The 16,987-nt window shown below is 38.2% G+C and overlaps 5 protein-coding genes across 6 annotated transcripts; 3 read left to right on the plus strand and 2 right to left on the minus strand.

Moving 5' to 3' along the window:
• Positions 1-220: 220 nt before the first annotated feature.
• On the minus strand, positions 221-1,685 carry LOC18597040 (oxygen-evolving enhancer protein 3-2, chloroplastic). The gene is made up of 3 exons (XM_007025852.3): positions 1,258-1,685; positions 527-822; positions 221-412 (listed from the first exon to the last, which is right to left on the minus strand). Exons 1-3 carry the CDS (start codon positions 1,556-1,558, stop codon positions 314-316), a joined length of 696 nt encoding a protein of 231 aa, XP_007025914.1. The 5' UTR covers positions 1,559-1,685; the 3' UTR covers positions 221-313.
• A 1,173-nt stretch (positions 1,686-2,858) lies between these two features.
• ATK1 (kinesin 1) lies at positions 2,859-7,950 on the plus strand. The gene is made up of 17 exons (XM_007025853.3): positions 2,859-3,158; positions 3,252-3,503; positions 3,601-3,745; positions 3,821-3,930; positions 4,017-4,136; positions 4,251-4,454; positions 4,812-5,021; positions 5,098-5,172; positions 5,294-5,440; positions 5,513-5,651; positions 5,754-5,863; positions 6,174-6,335; positions 6,415-6,635; positions 6,978-7,059; positions 7,156-7,260; positions 7,339-7,443; positions 7,537-7,950. Exons 1-17 carry the CDS (start codon positions 3,114-3,116, stop codon positions 7,714-7,716), a joined length of 2,412 nt encoding a protein of 803 aa, XP_007025915.1. The 5' UTR covers positions 2,859-3,113; the 3' UTR covers positions 7,717-7,950.
• Positions 7,951-8,334: 384 nt separating this feature from the next.
• On the plus strand, positions 8,335-10,451 carry CXXS1 (thioredoxin family protein CXXS1). Its single transcript, XM_007025854.3, has 3 exons — positions 8,335-8,579; positions 8,833-8,955; positions 10,089-10,451. The coding sequence occupies exons 1-3, from the start codon at positions 8,478-8,480 to the stop codon at positions 10,239-10,241; spliced, it is 378 nt and encodes a 125-aa protein (XP_007025916.3). The 5' UTR covers positions 8,335-8,477; the 3' UTR covers positions 10,242-10,451.
• A 750-nt stretch (positions 10,452-11,201) lies between these two features.
• LOC18597043 (transcription factor ILR3-like) lies at positions 11,202-13,189 on the plus strand. 2 transcript variants are annotated; one of them, XM_018123302.2, is made up of 5 exons: positions 11,202-11,572; positions 11,920-11,982; positions 12,158-12,235; positions 12,313-12,475; positions 12,649-13,189. In XM_018123302.2, the coding sequence occupies exons 1-5, from the start codon at positions 11,391-11,393 to the stop codon at positions 12,913-12,915; spliced, it is 753 nt and encodes a 250-aa protein (XP_017978791.2). In that variant the 5' UTR covers positions 11,202-11,390; the 3' UTR covers positions 12,916-13,189. The 2 variants fall into 2 exon arrangements, with proteins under 2 accessions (XP_017978791.2, XP_088663696.1); XM_088807570.1 differs by having other exon boundaries at positions 11,557-11,572; positions 11,912-11,982.
• A 211-nt stretch (positions 13,190-13,400) lies between these two features.
• Positions 13,401-16,338, minus strand: LOC18597044 (sulfite exporter TauE/SafE family protein 5-like). The gene is made up of 4 exons (XM_018123300.2): positions 15,408-16,338; positions 14,244-14,378; positions 14,011-14,133; positions 13,401-13,907 (listed from the first exon to the last, which is right to left on the minus strand). Exons 1-4 carry the CDS (start codon positions 16,209-16,211, stop codon positions 13,599-13,601), a joined length of 1,371 nt encoding a protein of 456 aa, XP_017978789.2. The 5' UTR covers positions 16,212-16,338; the 3' UTR covers positions 13,401-13,598.
• Between the last annotated feature and the right edge of the window lie 649 nt (positions 16,339-16,987).

Below are 16,987 nucleotides of genomic sequence, written 5' to 3' on the forward strand. Positions count from 1 at the left end.
ATTTGATTCAAAATAAAAATATAAAAACTTATTTAAATGCAATAAAACTATAAAAGTTGATTCAAATTTTTTTAAAAAATAATTTGGAGATTTTACTTAATATTATACTTTTAATTATTAGTTGCTTAAATTGATGGGCTGTTGTTTTCTGTTTTTTCCTGGAAGTAAATATCTTTTGGGTGAGGTGACGGCAAATGCTTCACAAATTAACAAGTTTCAATTTCGTTAAAAGATTCCCTTTGGATAGGATAGAAACCACGTGTCTCTACAAAACGATGAACAAGGCTTACATATCAAAATACAACAAATTCCCTTAGCCAAGCTTGGCGAGGACATCGTTCAGAGTAGATACAGTCTGAGCATAGTACTTCTCTGCTTCAGGGGTGCTCTTGATCTTGGCTGCATGGTCCAGCTGCAAGAAGATATGATAATAAGAACAGAAACCCATACCAGAACCATTTTCCATTAAATGATACTGGAAGACTTAATGACTCTGTGTGTGTGGCAATTGAGTTCCAAAACTTACGTTGCTGATGGTGTCGAAGAGCTTCCCAGTGAGTTCCTGGAGAGACTTCTTCTCAGCTTTGGACTTTGCAGATATGACAGTGTTAAGGTCATAGCGGAGATACGAAGCCGTGAGACGGAGATCATTCTGGACATAGGGCCAGGCCTTTTTGTCGATCAAACTCTTGACACCAACAATATCCTTGGCTGACTCCTTTGCCCTCGCAACTGCCTGAGCCGGACTAAGTGGTTGGATGTAGAACCTGTTTTTGTATGGCAGGTCAAGGTCTCTTGGCTCATCAGAGTTTAGAGTTCCAGCTGCCAACATGCAAATTCGGCCATCAAAATTACTGAACTGTAGTAAATAACGATTCCATTTTCAACCTACAGTTTCAGTTTTTCATGTTCGTGTATGGACCATGGCCTACAAAGAAATGTTTGATCAAATTTGGGAAACTACATTGGTGGTCAACAGTCAACCCCCCTACCAGTTTATCAGAGATTGTTTCTGAATGACTTCTTTTAGAAACTATGGACGAATTTCCTTAACGCAAAATCACAATTTGAGTCCAATTGACAACCATCACAAAAAACCTTGTCTGTAGAACAAGGTTATACAGAACAGCGCTCATTCACAAATTTCATCATGATTTTATGTGCCTTTCTTTACTATCTCGAAGCAAAGAACAGCGCTCATTCACAAATTTAACCAAACTATCATGTCTGTAGAAATTGAAAGAATTGATGACTTACGCAGTCCACCAGAGGGTGGGGGAGGTGGGCCAACCTTGATGGTTCTGGCATCGGCAAGCACAGCTTGAACAAAGGAGCCTGTGGCCAAACTAGCAGCAACAAGACCCAGCACGGCTCTGCGTCCAGTTTCAGGCTCGGTTGGTGCCTGTTGTGCCCTGACCGTGAAACCGGGCCTAGCCACAGCCACTCTAGAGTTGCCAGCAATGTTCAAGCGGGTTTGCCCGCTGAGTTGGAGGCTACCTTCGAGCACAGCCTGTGAGGAGCCACGTAAGCCAGCCATCGATGCCATTGCTTGTGCCATCTCCGCAACCAGTTAGTGTTTTCAATGTGACTGAGCTAAGCGTAGAAAATGTGAGATTAAAATTTTTTTTTTGGGAGTGTTGGACTGATGGTGTTGTTCAGGTTTGTTCAATTTTTGTTTTCTGTGATGTAGATTGGTTTGGGGCAGACACCTTATCTGCCATTTTCTATTTTGGATAACTTGGATGTGGCCTTCACCAATTGTTCTTAGACATGTGGTGGTTGACGATTTTGGCATTTGACATGTTGGATTGGGTTTCATGGTGGCCTGCTTGTGTTTTGACACGTGGACTCTGCGAAGATTTTGATACAAGGCTGTCAGCCTTCAACGAGTGCCACTAAATCTCTCTAACTTGAAATGGTTGTATTTGGCATGTATACCAGCTTGCTATTTGCTCTTTGGGAGGGCTTTGATTTAAGATTTGATAAAAGAATGTTGTTTAGTATGTATTTTAAGACTGTAAATGTTCTATTTATTTTGGTTATATGAAATTGTTACTAATTTATTAATTTTTTAATATTATATGAAATTGTTTTGTAATAATCATACGGTTATTTGGGAAGTAATGTGAGTGATTAGTATTATAGATTTATATTTTCAACTCAAAAAATATATTTGTTATGTGAAAAAAAAAATTATTTATAAAATCAAGATCTATCTCATTTTTTGCTGATATAGCATAGCTGATGTTTTGTTCCATTCAATTGTGCAATATCTTCATTGCAATGGTTCTTTTGCTCATAAAAAATAAAAACCTATTTTGATTTGAGTCTATTTCGGCCTTGATATCTCTTATGACGATTTTGTCACGAGTATGTATTTTTAATGTAAAATACATACTTGTTTAGTAGAGAAAGATTCTCACTTATAAGCTTAAAATTTATCAATCTCTTACTGATTTACGATCCATGATAATTAAAATGAGTAGAATAATTATATCTATGTGAGTAATAAAAATAACTTGAAACAAATGACATGATTTAAAGATTAATTTCACTTTTGAGATATTTTATAAAATTTGACTTGGTTGTTCTTTTCATAACTTTTCTTTAAATTACGAGTATTTTTTACCTTATTTTATTCTTAAAAAAAAGAGAAAGAATTTCATTTAATTGGTATTTACTAATAAAGAAATGAAAAGGAAATGTCGATTCATAATCAAAGGCTTAATATTTTGAATTATTGAAGTCCGATCCATCTGCATTTGGGTCGAGCGGGTTGAGGTTAAAGATCTAAACAACCCGACCCAGTTGGGCCCAAACATATTGTGTACCGTTAATTGTTTTTTTTTTTTTTAATTTCATAGGAGAGCCCGCCAGATCAAATTTCAAATCTATTCAAAAATCCACTACCCAGGCTCCCCCCCAATTTCACAACCCTCTCTCTCTTCTCACTCGCTTTCCTTTCCCAAACCCTAACGTTCCAATTTGTTACCCGATATCAAATAAAAAAATCCAGATCTTGAAGTCCATTTTCTCACATATCAACGGCCAAGATCCAACCCTGCTCCGGCCATATCAACACTACAGCATCAGCTTCGACTGAGTTTCAAAATATGGCTTCCCGCAACCAGAACCGACCTCCTCGCAGCCCCTCCACTGTAAGCAATTTAATTTTCTCATTTTTATTTGTGATTTCTAGATCTGTTTTTTTTTTCTTTTTAACTTAATACTGTTCTTATTATTAATTTTAGAGGAAGGAAATTGGAGATGAAAATCCGTTAGATAAACGAAGAAGGGTTGGAGCAGTAGGAAGAGGAGTGGGACTCACAGGAACCGGGCGAACCCGACAAGCTTTTGCCGTTGTTAACAACCGGCAAGACGTTACAACCGCCTCCAATGCCGATGCTGGAAACGCTGAGGAATGCCCTAATCATGAGTTCACCAAGGAAGAAGTCGAAGCGTTATTGAACGAGAAGCCGAAAGCAAAAAAGTTCGATCTCAGGGTAAAATTATTATCGTTTTTGTTTTTTGTTTATAAATTTTAATTTCGTAAATTTGTTTTTTAGTATAATTGTTCTCGTTGGTGATTGATTGGTGTAGGCTAAATATGAACACGCGGCGGATCATAATAAAAGGCTTAAGCTTTGTGTGAAATGGTTTCAACAATGTGATGAGAGTCATGTGCTTGATAAAGAGAAGCTTAAGAATTCATTGGAATCTGCTGAGAAAAAATGCATGGATACAGGTAAATTCTTACTGCTTTTGGAAATTGAGTTTGAATTATTGTTTGATTTTGTTAATTAACTTCTGTGTTCCGCAGAGTTGGAGAAGAAAAAGAAGGAGGAAGAATTGAATGCGGTTATTTCACAGTTAAGTGACAATAACGCGTCATTACAGGAGAAGCTTTCCAAGGAAGTGTCTGAAAAGTTGGTAAGATCGTAATCTTAAAAATCTGTCGGGCATATCTGTTTTTCTCTAATGTTTTAGTTATATGTTTGTCTGGTTTTAATTACTAGGACGCTATTGACCGCCATAGAAATGAAAATGAAGCTAGGGTTGCTGCTGAAAAGTCGGTAGCTTCTCTGACAGAGGAGCTTGAAAAAGCTCAGCAGGATATAGCAGCTGCTAATGAGAGGGTAATATTTATATTTATTGATTATTGATGTATTTGCTTTATTTTTTTAACAAAATTGATGCTATTATTAAATTAGTGTTTACTTTGCAGGCTTATATTTTGTTGAATTTTGCAGGCTGCCTCGCTTGACAATACACATAAGCGATTACAAGAGTATATCCTGAGTCTTCAACAGTACAATTCCAAATTAATCACTGACCTTGAAGCAGTCCGGGAGTCACTCAAACGAGTAGAAAAGGAGAAACTGACAATAGTGGAGAATCTTAGCACTTTAAGGGGCCACTGCAGTTCACTGCAAGAACAATTAACCTTGTCAAGAGTAAGTTTTTATGTCAGCTGTTCTAGAATTTTTCTCTGTTAGCTTATCCTGTTATTTCTTTTGTTTTTTTCCTGTGCATAATGTGTTTCAAGTAATTAAATGCAGTTTGGTGATCTTCTTCTGTTGGGGTTGGATTTAATCTTTTGCAATAATATGGTTGAGACAGATTTTTCATGATGACATGTTTTGAACTGACAAACATTTTTTTGGGGTATTTTGTGCACCTTTCCTGTTTTTCTTGCTAAACTTAAGTGATGCAACCCTGGTTGTTATAAACATGCGTTAACACTTCACACATGGAGACAACAAATATGAAGCATAGTAGATTTTGAATCTTTTGTATCTTATTGTTCTTAGGCGTCACAAGATGATGCTGTTAATCAAAAGGAAACATTAGTAAATGAAGTCAAATGCCTACGAGGGGAACTGCAACAAGTGAGGGATGATCGTGATCGTCAGGTGTCACAAGTGCAGGCCTTATCTGCTGAAATTGTGAAGTTCAAAGAAAGTACTGGGAAGTCATTTGCAGAGTTAGATAACTTGACAATGAAATCAAAGTCCTTGGAGGTTGGTTGGTTTTATTTCTTGGAAGTGGTGAAATCCTTTTCTGCTAGCTTTCCTACATCCTAGGTTTCTTTTGCAGGAGACATGCTCTTCTCAGAGGGAGCAAATGAGAATACTGGAGCTTCAGCTTGCTGCTGCTAATGAGAAATTAAAGGTACCAATGACATTGCTTAAAATGTAGACAGAGTTGCTTGCGTCATATCTTGTTTTGCAAAAAATATCATCAGTCTAGTTCTTGATGTCACAGCTTGTTCTTTTTTTTACCTTATCTCTAGATGGCCGATTTATCAGCTTCAGAAACACGGATGGAATATTTAGAACAAAAAAGCACCATGCAAGAACTACAAGATCGATTGGCAGATATGGAACATAAACTTATTGAAGGAGAGAATTTAAGGAAAAAGTTGCACAATACTATTCTGGTACTGCTGCTTCATCACCCTTTATTTGCTACTTGAAATTCTGTAATGATACTAAGTAATCTTTAATTGCAGGAACTAAAAGGAAACATTCGAGTATTTTGTCGTGTACGTCCTCTACTACCGGATGATGGTGCAGCAACAGAAGGTGCAGTCGTCTCTTATCCTACATCAACGGAATCTCTTGGCCGTGGCATTGACTTGATACAAAGTGGTAAGAACATATACGTTTTCTTTCTTTGTTATTCAATTTCTGTTTAAAATCAAATACAAGAAATCTTACTAATTACTTTTATAATCTTTTAACTGTCAACAGGACAAAAATATCCTTTCACATTTGACAAGGTTTTCAATCATGAAGCTTCACAGCGAGATGTTTTTGTGGAGATATCCCAGTTGGTACAGAGTGCCCTTGATGGATATAAGGTGATTTTGCAATTCTATCCTTTAGTTTTTGCAAGTTTAAGCAAGTCATTTTACTGCATTAGAACTGTAATCTACGGTGGGTAATGATCTTTTGTTTCAAAGTTGAGGAACATCTGAGTTTAAAGCTAATTGATTTCTTGTGCATATGACTTTTCTTCTTTGAAGCTGAATTCTACAACGTCTATGATGTTAGTTCAGTTATAAAATCTGTTGTAGTTGTCTACGATTGCTATCTGATCTGCATTATTTTCCCTTTGATACAAAGGAAATATGCATTCATAGATTGTTGGTTGGTTGTTTTGTTTGGCAGGTTTGCATATTTGCTTATGGACAGACAGGTTCAGGTAAGACTTACACCATGATGGGAAGGCCAGAAGCCCCAGAACAAAAAGGTTTGATACCGCGTTCATTGGAACAGATATTCCAAATTAGTCAGTCACTGCAAGCACAGGGATGGAAATACAAAATGCAGGTAATTCATTTGGAATCCTGATTTTCACTTATTACATTGACTAATCATGGTTTTAACCATCTCTTTATAAAATTTTTAGGCTTCAATGTTGGAAATATACAATGAAACCATACGTGATTTGTTATCAACCAATCGATCAATTTGTTCAGATCCAACACGCCCAGAAAGTGCAGTTTCTGGAAAGCAGTACACCATTAAACATGATGCAAATGGCAATACACATGTCAGTGACCTGACCATTGTTGATGTTAGTAGCATAGCTGAGATTTCCTCACTTTTACGCCAGGCTGCTCAAAGCAGGTAAAATTGCTTAGAGTTTTGGTGATTATTGCCATAATATTTGTGTAGGTTATGTCTTGCGTTTTGCGTCTACCCTAGTTGGAATATGTTTCTACAAAGTTATGTTGGAATTAAAATTGTGCCTGAAATTATTTCCCAATTGAATGATTTTGGATGGCAAGAATTAGTTCCATTTAAGCTACATGATGTTACAAACAATCAATTGTTTAAATTATAAAACTTGAAGCAAAAACAAGAAAAGATTGTCTCTAATATTTAATGCATTATGTGAGAATTGTTGTCAATGACCATGTAATGGTACAATTTGGATGTTCAAGGGGGTTATGGTTTTCTGCTCTGCAGGTCTGTGGGCAGGACGCATATGAATGAGCAATCGTCCAGAAGTCACATGGTTTTCACACTAAGGATATCAGGGGTGAACGAGGTCAAGATCCTTCCTTCGATTGCCTTCAAATTGAATCTCTTCATAAGCCCTCTTTCCTCTGTAACACTGACATTTCTTTTCCTTTTCTTCTGTTAGGGCACGGAGCAACAAGTGCAGGGTGTCTTGAACCTCATTGATCTTGCAGGAAGTGAGCGACTGTCAAGGAGTGGTGCCACTGGAGATCGGTTGAAGGAGACTCAGGTGATTAAAGTACCACTGTACTTGTCTGTTCCATAAATTGTTCTTATGATTATACTGACCTCTTTCCATACAAACCAGGCCATCAACAAGAGCTTATCATCATTGAGTGATGTCATATTTGCCTTGGCAAAGAAGGAGGATCATGTGCCTTTTAGGAATTCCAAGCTGACATATCTTCTCCAGGTAAAATGCTCTTGAAGAAGTTATCATCTTTATTTCCATCCATGACCAGCCTCCGAGGATTTCCTTCTGAAATATATTTCCCTCCATAAACAGCCTTGTCTCGGTGGAGATTCGAAAACCCTTATGTTTGTGAACGTATCGCCGGACCCTTCCTCCGTGGGCGAGTCGCTGTGCTCTCTCCGCTTTGCTGCAAGAGTAAACGCATGCGAAATCGGAGTTCCCCGCCGTCAGATGACCTTGCGACCAGCCGATTCCCGGTTGAGCTGTGGCTAGAAACTATCTCTTATCAAACATTCATTCTTTTTATACAACAGAAGTAACTCTATTTAGTAATCGAAGGAAGTTGTAATGAGTGTAATGAAATGACGTATGCCTTGGGGGGGTTTGTATCATCAACTTGTAGAGGTTCTGCTTGAGCTTACTACTAATCTGTATTCTTAGATTTATGCTGTGTTTCTGATTGGTTTTATGACTTATGACAAAAGGTAATCTCTTTCCATTGTTGTATGGTAAAAGTTCATCATTTGATGAATACAGAAAAAGAGGAATTCTATGTGACATTTGGTGGGCGCCCGTCGTTTTGAGGTCGACGACAGAACCAAATATCCCATTAGCAATAGAATTCTGGGTTGAGAAGTGGAGAGGGAAGGCGACAATTTTTTCTTTTTTACGTGAAAGGGAATAATTTTGGGAGATATTGACGTGGGATAAAACAAAATAAAGCAGATAAGTATGCAAAAATAGGAATTAATAAAGGTAGAAGATGACAAAAAACAATACATCTGCTCTGGTTTCAGAAGGCTCCTTTGGTCTTTTCATTCTAGGTTCTTCTAAGAATTTTGGATTAGGATATTGTTTAGGTTTAAAGCATATAATAATAAAAATGAATAAGATAATGCGGAAAGTGGTGGGCCTACCTTGAAGCTACTCATTTTTTTGGTCTGGTTTGAAGTCATTTTTCTTTGTTAGCAAGCAGCACCGCAAAGCATCAGAGAGGGGTTTGCCCAAGAAGGTGAAAGAGGAGGAAGAAAGAGATGGAGGGACAAGAGCAGCAGAGCAAGTCTAGAGTTGTGAAGATTGATTCTGTTGAATCCTGGGACTTCTATGTCAACCAAGCCACAAATCAGGGATGCCCAGTAAGCTTTTCAACTCTCTTCACTTTCCATTGTTTAGAAATTCTGTCATTGTTCTTGCAAACAGTCCAAATTCCCTAACTCTCTCGTTTATATCTTTTATTTTTTTTTTGGATTTTTAGTTACCCATCTGCCTCCTTTGAAGTGTTTTTTTTTTATGAGAGTTTCATATTCATAATTCATGTCTTTGCATACATGGGCTGTTTGTCTCAAAGAAAGGTCTTTTTGATTTCTGTTTTGGCTGGGGATGTTGTAGATTGTTGTGCACTTCACTGCTTCATGGTGTATGCCTTCAGTGGCTATGAACCCCTTTTTTGAAGAACTGGCCTCATCTTTCCAAGATGTTCTGTTTCTCACCGTTGATGTTGATGATGTTAAGGTCAGAAATCTTATGGTCTCTTGATATACTGTTGAGATGTGAGTTTTAATAAATGGGTTACCATTTCAAATGATACTCCACACATGCGAACTAGAATGGAGATGGGAATGTTATTATACAATATGGAGAGAGAGTTCATTATTTTCTCCTTCTTGACCTTTTGATATATGTATTGTTGATTGCAAAGTATTTTGTAACTGTAGCTTTAGATGGTGAAGATGTGCAAGAATCCATGTTCTATTGACTGAATATAATTTTGTGACTGTAGTTTGATATGGTGAAGATGTGCAAGAATCCTCTTTAGAAAGATATGGTTTAGCTCGTAGCTTTCAAGACAATGCTAGTTAGTTGTGAAGCTTGAGGATAAGTATTATCCTTTTGGGATCAAGTTGAATTTTCTTATGATTATTAGGTACAATAATGACTGTTAATAGCACTGTGGGCTCCCTGGTTTAAGGTGTTTCAGTTTCTTTTTTTTTTTTTTTTTTTTTCGAGGAGGGGGAGAAAATTTCTTTGGTGATTTTTGAACACTAGTTCATATTGTGCTCTATTTTTCATTCCATATTAGTTTTCTGGTTTGGGCAAGTTGTTTAGCTAGAGAAGGATATCCCTATCACTTTGTTCCCTTGCTTATTTTAATGTGCAGATTGGTTGCTATGCAGCTATACATATGCCATTTTTAATTTTCGAGATTTGGTGTGACATGTTATGCCTAAGAACATAGAATTTCTACATGATGCCATGGGAGAAGCTCTTAAATGGATGGAATTCTAATCAAACCATTTAATAACATGGAAATAAGGATTAATAATACTTTACTATGTTCTGCTGGTGCAGCCTTCATTCCTGACATGGATTTTACGGCGTAGTGTAACAGGCAATGTGCTAACTGCTAACCCTGCTCCTGGGAAATCTTTCAAATATAATTGCTAAAGTCAATAGATTAGGTCATTGATAACCATTGATTAGAAATCATTTACAATGTCTGCACGTGTTTGAATTCTCTTGCTACCAGAACTTGACATTCTGATAGAGAGAGGGCCCAAAATTGATTTCTGCTATTTTCCTTTGTTACTTGTTTGGCATTTATTATGAAGATGACTTGAATATTTCTTCCTGGGTGGCTTTATTAGGAGGTAGCAACGAGGATGGAGATCAAGGCCATGCCGACATTTTTACTGATGAGGGGAGGTACTGTGGTTGATAAGTTAGTCGGTGCAAATCCAGAAGAGATAAGGAAAAGGATCCATGGTTTTGTGCAGTCCATTCGCTTATATGTTGCATGATGCATAGCATATCAATGCATGTGAGTTCATACATCTGTTGAAAGTGTAAAAAACTGATGTGGTCGTCTTGTTCATTTGAGAATACAGGGGTGTTTGTCTTGGTGTATCACTGTAGCACAGATGTTTTTCTGGTGATTGTGTATTGTCCTGTAACTGTGTGATTTCAATCTTTGAAAATGTTATTAAGAGCTGTCTTGCTTTGTCATATAATGTTTGTTCATACATGACAACTCGAGAATCCGATGCAGTCGGACCAATTTGTTGTGTAAAGTGTAAACAAATCGAATTTTCTTCTTGACTTCGTCAATCAGTGAAAGTAAAAGGGGTTTAAAGCTTTGTACCCCTGGCAGCTCCTGGCGGGGGCCTATGGTGTGTTTTGTTTTGTTTTGTTTCTGATAATCTTTCTATCCCCGCCTCCTGAGCTTCCTGCCTCTGTTTCCCGCAAGCAGATGGCGGCATCAGTCTGGGGATTGTGACCCATCCCCGTAATCATCTCTTTTTCACATGCTTCATTGGTCCATCCCCTGGTGGTTATGCGTAGCTATCAGACAGAATTCTTCCATACCAAACCGATTTCCATTGCTGAATATGTTGACAAAACAATAGTCGGATTGATAAGGTTTTCACTGTCCTGAAACCCTGAAACGGGTTAAGACAACAAGCCCATTCTTCTGGGCTCACAGCTCTGTTGATGTTGAGAATGTCACAACGAGCCTTCCAAGCCCTTTTGGTGGAGCAGTTAAGCCCGATCGATGCCCACCATGAAAGATAGAACAAAAGGCCCAAATTCTGAAAAGGACTGTGTATGTGTCACTCTTGCGTAGCCGAACCAAAAGGACGTGATCTGGTCTGGTTTGGTCTCTTTCGCATGTGAGGTGGTGGGATGAAAAAGAAAAAACAGTTTTTAAGAAGAAGAAATAAAAAAACCATGTGGACTTTCTCTCAAATCCCTTTCAATTCCGGAAAGCCATATCCAAAGGAAATATTCTCTACCTTTTCCCACCCAAAAAATCCCCAAGCCAACCAAATTCACTCGTTCCATATCTCTCTCTTTTCTATTCTGTTCTTTTGTTTTTGTTCCTTCACCAATCACTTGTGCAGCAAACCCCGTCTTCTGCCCTGTGGCACGACTGAATCCTCTCCGGGAATATGATGTCCCGGCAACCGAACGGGGAGGACCTGGTCTCTTCGGAAAATCCCAGCGGGTGGATTTTTGATGATTATGGTTTGTTGGAGGACATTCCTGTCCCTGGTGGTGATCTTCCCTCACTTGACCCGGCAGCCCCAATCTGGTCATCTCAGTCCCTTACTTGCTCCACTCCTCCTCTCAGGTTCCTCCCTTCTCCCTTTATTTATTGCTTATGAATTATAAAATGACATGGGACTTAGTATAACTTGATGTCTCGTGTTTGAGGAACTTAACTTTGCGTAGGTTTCAAGTAAGGATCTTTCCAATGTTGTGGTGCTCGAGCAATTGCTTTTGAATTTTATAGTTCTGTTTCCAAGTTGTCTGTTGGTTTAGCCTTATTTAATTTAGCATTATTTTTAGCAATGGAATAGGATAATAAACTAAGTGGCTGGCAAGCTGCCGTTTCCCGGCTGCTTTCTCAAGCTAAGCTCTGTTAATTTCCCACTGTACCTTAGACATGGTGATTAATCTTTCTTGATAGTTCTGCAGTGTTGAATTTAATGAATCGTTTGGGAATTCAGACAGTCTTAACGAAACAGGCTTCCGAAAACGGTACACAGCTACTCAACCGTTAACCTTTTTTTATTGTTTTCCCTTACTCTGTTTCCGTAATGCGGTTTCTGCTCTGGCTTCTGCACCAATTTATTGCTTTAGGTTCTGTAGAGTTTTAGTGTAATTGCTAGCTTGGATTTGTTGCTCGGTTTAATCTCTTATCATTCTATCACAGGGCGAGGTCTGGATCATGCAGTGCATCTGGCTCCAAAGCTTGCAGAGAAAAGATGCGAAGGGATAGGCTAAATGACAGGCATGTTTTGTTGCCCCAGTATCTCTCCCTTCACCCCATTTTGCCTTCTCTGATGTTTACGTTTTCATTATCTCAAGGTTCCTGGAATTGGGTTCTATCCTAGATCCTGGAAGGCCTCTCAAAGTGGATAAGGCTGTTATATTGGTTGATGCCGTTCGGATGGTTACTCAATTACGGGATGAAGCCCAAAAACTGAGGGAGTCAAATGAGAGTCTGCAGGAGAAGATCAATGAGCTAAAGGTGAGCCTGGATTTCAATATTCTACGTTTTATTTGCTCATATACATGGACAAGTGATGCATGTTAAATGTTTTATTTCATGCATTAGTTTGCTTAAATTAAATTTCCAAGAGCATTGGGTGGGTTGAGTGTTTAATTCTTCTTGGTTGTGCTGAGTAGAGTTCTATTTTGTAGGCTGAAAAGAATGAACTTCGTGATGAGAAACAGAGGCTAAAGACTGAAAAAGAGAATCTCGAGCAGCAAGTCAAGGCCTTGGGTACTCAGCCAGGATTCCTACCTCATCCTCCTGCTATTCCAACTCCATTTTCTACTCCAGGCCAAGTTGTTGGTGGCAAGCTGGTGCCCTTCGTTGGCTACCCTGGAGTTTCCATGTGGCAGTTCTTGCCTCCTGCTTCTGTTGATACGTCACAGGATCATATTCTCCGCCCTCCAGTTGCATAAGCTGGCAGGCTGTTATTTTGTGTCTGCCGTCCTCATCATAAAGAGCCATTGTTCATTACTATATTTGTCATTGATCGTGGTGGTTTTCTTTTCATTTTGTCCTTTTCACCCTTTACGCCCCCCCACCCCCCCCCCCCCCCCCCTTGGGAAAGAGTATGACAACTGAAAGCCATGTGCGTAGCTTGAAACTCTCATCAATTGAGTGCTCAGATGATAACATCTAATTTTGTACAACTAAATTTTGGTAAATTATGTTGCCAAATCTTTTAATCTATGCCTATGTTTGCTAAAGTAAGAATATCATGCAGTTAGTTACAAGTTACACAGCTTGTGTAATTTGGACTTAAACTTAAGTAAATCCAGTGTATTTTTCATTGAAATTTCTTTTACCTTGTGTCTTGTTTGCTGCAATCTTTGATAGCATCCGAGCCATTTGATCTAGTTGCCCGGTGATGCTCCCTGAAAAGATGGTCGTGAATGGGAAATGAAGCAGAAAGGGTCGCAGAGCTGAACTTCTATTTAAAGTTGGCCATACTTTGGGCCCTGAGCAAAATCGGACAAGACAAGTTTGCCATACAAGGTAAGTGGGACGGTTTAGTTCATACATTAAGCACAACCAAGTAGTATTTAATCCCTCCCTCTTAATTCCAAAGCTCAAAAAGAAACGCAGTTAAAATTGATTTTCAACAAGGTTGTTTGAATCCCATGTAACTCCCGGAGGTGTAGTCGTCCCAAACATTAAGAGCTCCAAAGCTAGTCATCAGAATGGCACTCAGAGCCATCACTATACCAACTGAGAATACGATGAGGGATGCCCTTCCCAACTCTCGTATGGCTTTCTGCACCACCACCAATCCAAGAAGTGATGCCACGAAACAAATGACGGAGAATATAAGGGCAGTGCCGGTTTGCTTCATGCCCAGCAACAAGTACTGGAATGCAGACATGGTAGACGAGAAGAAAACCATGAAAGAGCAAGTAGCTGCTGTTACCTGCATTAGATGATATATTGATTTTGCATCATTCCTTTTGGCTAGTAGATAACATATGGAAACTCTACAATGGTTCAGTAAGGGAGAAGTGACAGTGTTTAACCTCAGGGGCTACCCCAACATGAAGAAGAAGTGGGCTTATAAGCATTCCACCTCCAATTCCGAAAACTCCACCCAAGCCTCCCGCCAAAAGCGCCATAAAAGGGAAAATAAGCTTGTTAACCCCCTTCACAAGTATGGAAAAAACACAAAAACAAAGGGTTTTTAGATAACTTTTGCCTCAATTTTAAGTTGTCTGGTAGCTATTGCTAAGTTTTGTAGTAAGTTGTTAAGCACCTGCTTATTTGGACCTTGGCATGCGATGGCCTCTTTTCTTTTAAGAATCCATGCAGTAAAAGCTATGGCAAGAGGCATTTGAAACAATGAGAGAGTCCAATATCCTACTCCACAAGGCTTCATTGGCATGACACCCTGCATGTTTTTCTAATTAGTCACAAATAACCAACATGCCATGAATTACACATAGATTGAAGATCTTCCCCCACTTAGCTTATTAATATCTACTACACTGCAGATTATCATTAAATCATTATTGCTTTGATTGATTTCATATATGCTTCTTTACTGTAATAATTGAGACTAACACTAATACAAAAGTGGGCGGAAAAGCTAATAGCCAGTGCTCTGTCAAAATCGACTGTTGGACCATACATCAGTAGCTAGCTTATTCGCCCCTTGATTTTTCACCGCTTGAGTCCAAAGTGAGGTGACTTTCACTTTGGTGGCTCTCCTTTTGAAAATGTGGGTTTGGTGCAAAGAAAGAGACAACTTTGCCCTAAACTCAAACCCAGGCCATTATCGATTACCTCTACCTATTTACAGTTCAATTAGATTAAGACTAGGTTAGTTAAGAGTATATACCACATGTTCTGTTCCTTTTTTAGTAAAGCAATTAGATATCTCCACGCCTCCTCTCTTAATTGCTTCATTAACTAGTCCTTGTTTTGATCGTGATCCTACGACTGAGCAAATCCAAGCGTGAAGGAAAGGCATGAAATGGAGATAATTACCATGGGACCAAAGAAGCTTGTAGAAGTTCTTGAAGTAGATGAAAGACATTTGACAGCAACTTTTTTCATATATGCTTTATAAGGAAAAGAACAAGGTATACACAGAAAGCTGATTAGCTGAATCGTCTGAGATATTCTAACATGGTCCTGAAAGATGCTTAAAAAAGGAAACTGTGACTTGGACATAACCTAATGTATGTATAGCAGTAGGAATACTTATCTTCTAGGTGAAAGAGAGAAAAGAAAAGACAAATGAAGGCTAATTCTTTAAAAATGAGAATTCGAGTAGAAATCTCCTAAAACAATACTATAGCAGAAGAAAACTTGGCAGTATCACATTACATTTTTATTATCTGAATAGACTTGTTACTGTTTCTTAATAAGCAAAATCTTAAAAGAAATTATCAGAGAATGAGACAAGAAGTGGTACCTGCCCGTAGCGATTGCCACGAAGGAGATAGATGACAAAGAAGGAAAACCAGACCATAACTAAGACGACCAATTTCTTCCATGGAAACCTCGATTTTACTTTTCCTTCCGTACTCACCAGAGGTTCTTCTAGATCATTAATCTCTCCACTTTCCCCACAAGTTCCATTTTCCACTTTTTCACACCTATTTCTAGTTTCCTGATGTTCTGATTCCATTTTCCAGAGCCCGATCCCGTTTCTACAAGTCTTAAAGGTCGACCAAGCAAGAAAAGTGGCAAACAGGATGGTGATCAACCATTCTGGGAAGACAAGGTTGCAAACTACTCCAACACTTACTCCTAGTAACATGCAGGGCTCTGACAAAAGAGCTACATCATAGTCAATCAAAGTCTTACCCCCAAACTTGGAACTTGTGGTACGCAAATTGTATATAACATTTGCAGTTGACCCTCCTGCCACCATAAAAGCTGAGAAAGTTGAGGCAGTTTTGAGGTCTAGACCTGCCACGATTGTCAGAATGGGTATATACAACCCTCCCCCACCAACACCTCCCGCACTGGATATGGAGGAAGCTATGAAGCAGAACACTCCTGATAGCACAGTGGGGGCTGATAGCTTCAGCCTGTTGCCCTGGAATTTTATCAGATGACGTTTCCAATGGAGGGTTTTTTTGATGAAACTGTCAGTTGTGAGATCATCGAAAATGGGTTGCGTTTGTGTTGCATGGGATTGGTTCTGGCTGGCGAGGATGATGTAAATGGGAAGGGTGAGACCAATCCATCTAAGCAAATTCTGAATCTTCATTTCGCTGGCAGTTGTTTGGTGCTGGTGTGGCGGTGTGTGTCTCGCAGAGAGAGTTGTGTGTCGAAACAAGAGTCGTAATGAAATGTTCTTATATATGAAGATGAAGAGAGAATATCTTGAATTGCATGGCAGATGTCGGGAAAGAACAAAAGGACAAGATCAACTTCAAAAAGTGTTGAGTTAAATAACAATATAATATGCACTCTAGATTTGCTTTTATGTACTTACATTATAATATTTAATTTTGAAATTATCAAAAATAATAGTGTAAGAATGAAAAAAAAATGTTTAAATAATTATAATTATTCAGAAGTTATATTTATTCAAATAATTAAGTTGAAAAATAAATAATTATTTTTTTTGAAAACGAGCAGTTACGTGTATTGAAAAATAGATAGTTATAATTATTAAAAATAAATAATTGTGTCTGTTTGAGAAGAGATTTTTTTTTTCATATTCTCTAATTTCCTGAATAGAAATGAAAAAAAACAATAGAAATAATTTGCAATCATTCTCTCGATCTTCAAATTTTTCTTAAATTGCTTTTATACTGTTTTATTGTAAAAAAATTTGAAATTTGATAATTTTATCATACACCAATAAATGTTTAGTGAATTGATTTCTTTAATGTAAAACTCTGTTAATCATTGTACTTCTATAACTTTTTTGCATACTATACGTTGGGACAATTAAATAAAATCTTAAGAAAAGTGAAATGAATACCTACCTAAAACCATTATTAAGATTTTCAGTTTTCCAATCCTGTGCATCAACAT

This window comes from Theobroma cacao, chromosome 6 (assembly GCF_053813885.1).
Source record: "Theobroma cacao isolate CCN51 chromosome 6, ASM5381388v1, whole genome shotgun sequence".
Taxonomy (NCBI): Eukaryota; Viridiplantae; Streptophyta; class Magnoliopsida; order Malvales; family Malvaceae; genus Theobroma; species Theobroma cacao.

What these genes read in the sequence shown, in the direction of transcription:
- LOC18597040 (XM_007025852.3), bottom strand. Translation starts at nt 1,558, where the DNA reads ATGGCACAAGCAATGGCATCGATGGCTGGCTTACGTGGCTCCTCACAG. An exon ending in CCCACCCTCTGGTGGACTGC is followed by an intron (nt 823 to 1,257) that starts GTAAGTCATCAA and finishes GCATGTTGGCAG; the next exon opens with CTGGAACTCTAAACTCTGAT. An exon ending in TCTTCGACACCATCAGCAAC is followed by an intron (nt 413 to 526) that starts GTAAGTTTTGGA and finishes ATCTTCTTGCAG; the next exon opens with CTGGACCATGCAGCCAAGAT.
- LOC18597044 (XM_018123300.2), bottom strand. Translation starts at nt 16,211, where the DNA reads ATGAAGATTCAGAATTTGCTTAGATGGATTGGTCTCACCCTTCCCATT. An exon ending in GTGGCAATCGCTACGGGCAG is followed by an intron (nt 14,379 to 15,407) that starts GTACCACTTCTT and finishes AAAAACATGCAG; the next exon opens with GGTGTCATGCCAATGAAGCC. An exon ending in ATGTTGGGGTAGCCCCTGAG is followed by an intron (nt 13,908 to 14,010) that starts GTTAAACACTGT and finishes CATCTAATGCAG; the next exon opens with GTAACAGCAGCTACTTGCTC.
- ATK1 (XM_007025853.3), top strand. Translation starts at nt 3,114, where the DNA reads ATGGCTTCCCGCAACCAGAACCGACCTCCTCGCAGCCCCTCCACT. An exon ending in CAAAAAAGTTCGATCTCAGG is followed by an intron (nt 3,504 to 3,600) that starts GTAAAATTATTA and finishes TGATTGGTGTAG; the next exon opens with GCTAAATATGAACACGCGGC. An exon ending in CGCCAGGCTGCTCAAAGCAG is followed by an intron (nt 6,636 to 6,977) that starts GTAAAATTGCTT and finishes TCTGCTCTGCAG; the next exon opens with GTCTGTGGGCAGGACGCATA.
- CXXS1 (XM_007025854.3), top strand. Translation starts at nt 8,478, where the DNA reads ATGGAGGGACAAGAGCAGCAGAGCAAGTCTAGAGTTGTGAAGATTGAT. An exon ending in CCACAAATCAGGGATGCCCA is followed by an intron (nt 8,580 to 8,832) that starts GTAAGCTTTTCA and finishes GGGATGTTGTAG; the next exon opens with ATTGTTGTGCACTTCACTGC. An exon ending in TTGATGTTGATGATGTTAAG is followed by an intron (nt 8,956 to 10,088) that starts GTCAGAAATCTT and finishes TGGCTTTATTAG; the next exon opens with GAGGTAGCAACGAGGATGGA.
- LOC18597043 (XM_018123302.2), top strand. Translation starts at nt 11,391, where the DNA reads ATGATGTCCCGGCAACCGAACGGGGAGGACCTGGTCTCTTCGGAAAAT. An exon ending in GAAACAGGCTTCCGAAAACG is followed by an intron (nt 11,983 to 12,157) that starts GTACACAGCTAC and finishes ATTCTATCACAG; the next exon opens with GGCGAGGTCTGGATCATGCA. An exon ending in AGGGATAGGCTAAATGACAG is followed by an intron (nt 12,236 to 12,312) that starts GCATGTTTTGTT and finishes CATTATCTCAAG; the next exon opens with GTTCCTGGAATTGGGTTCTA.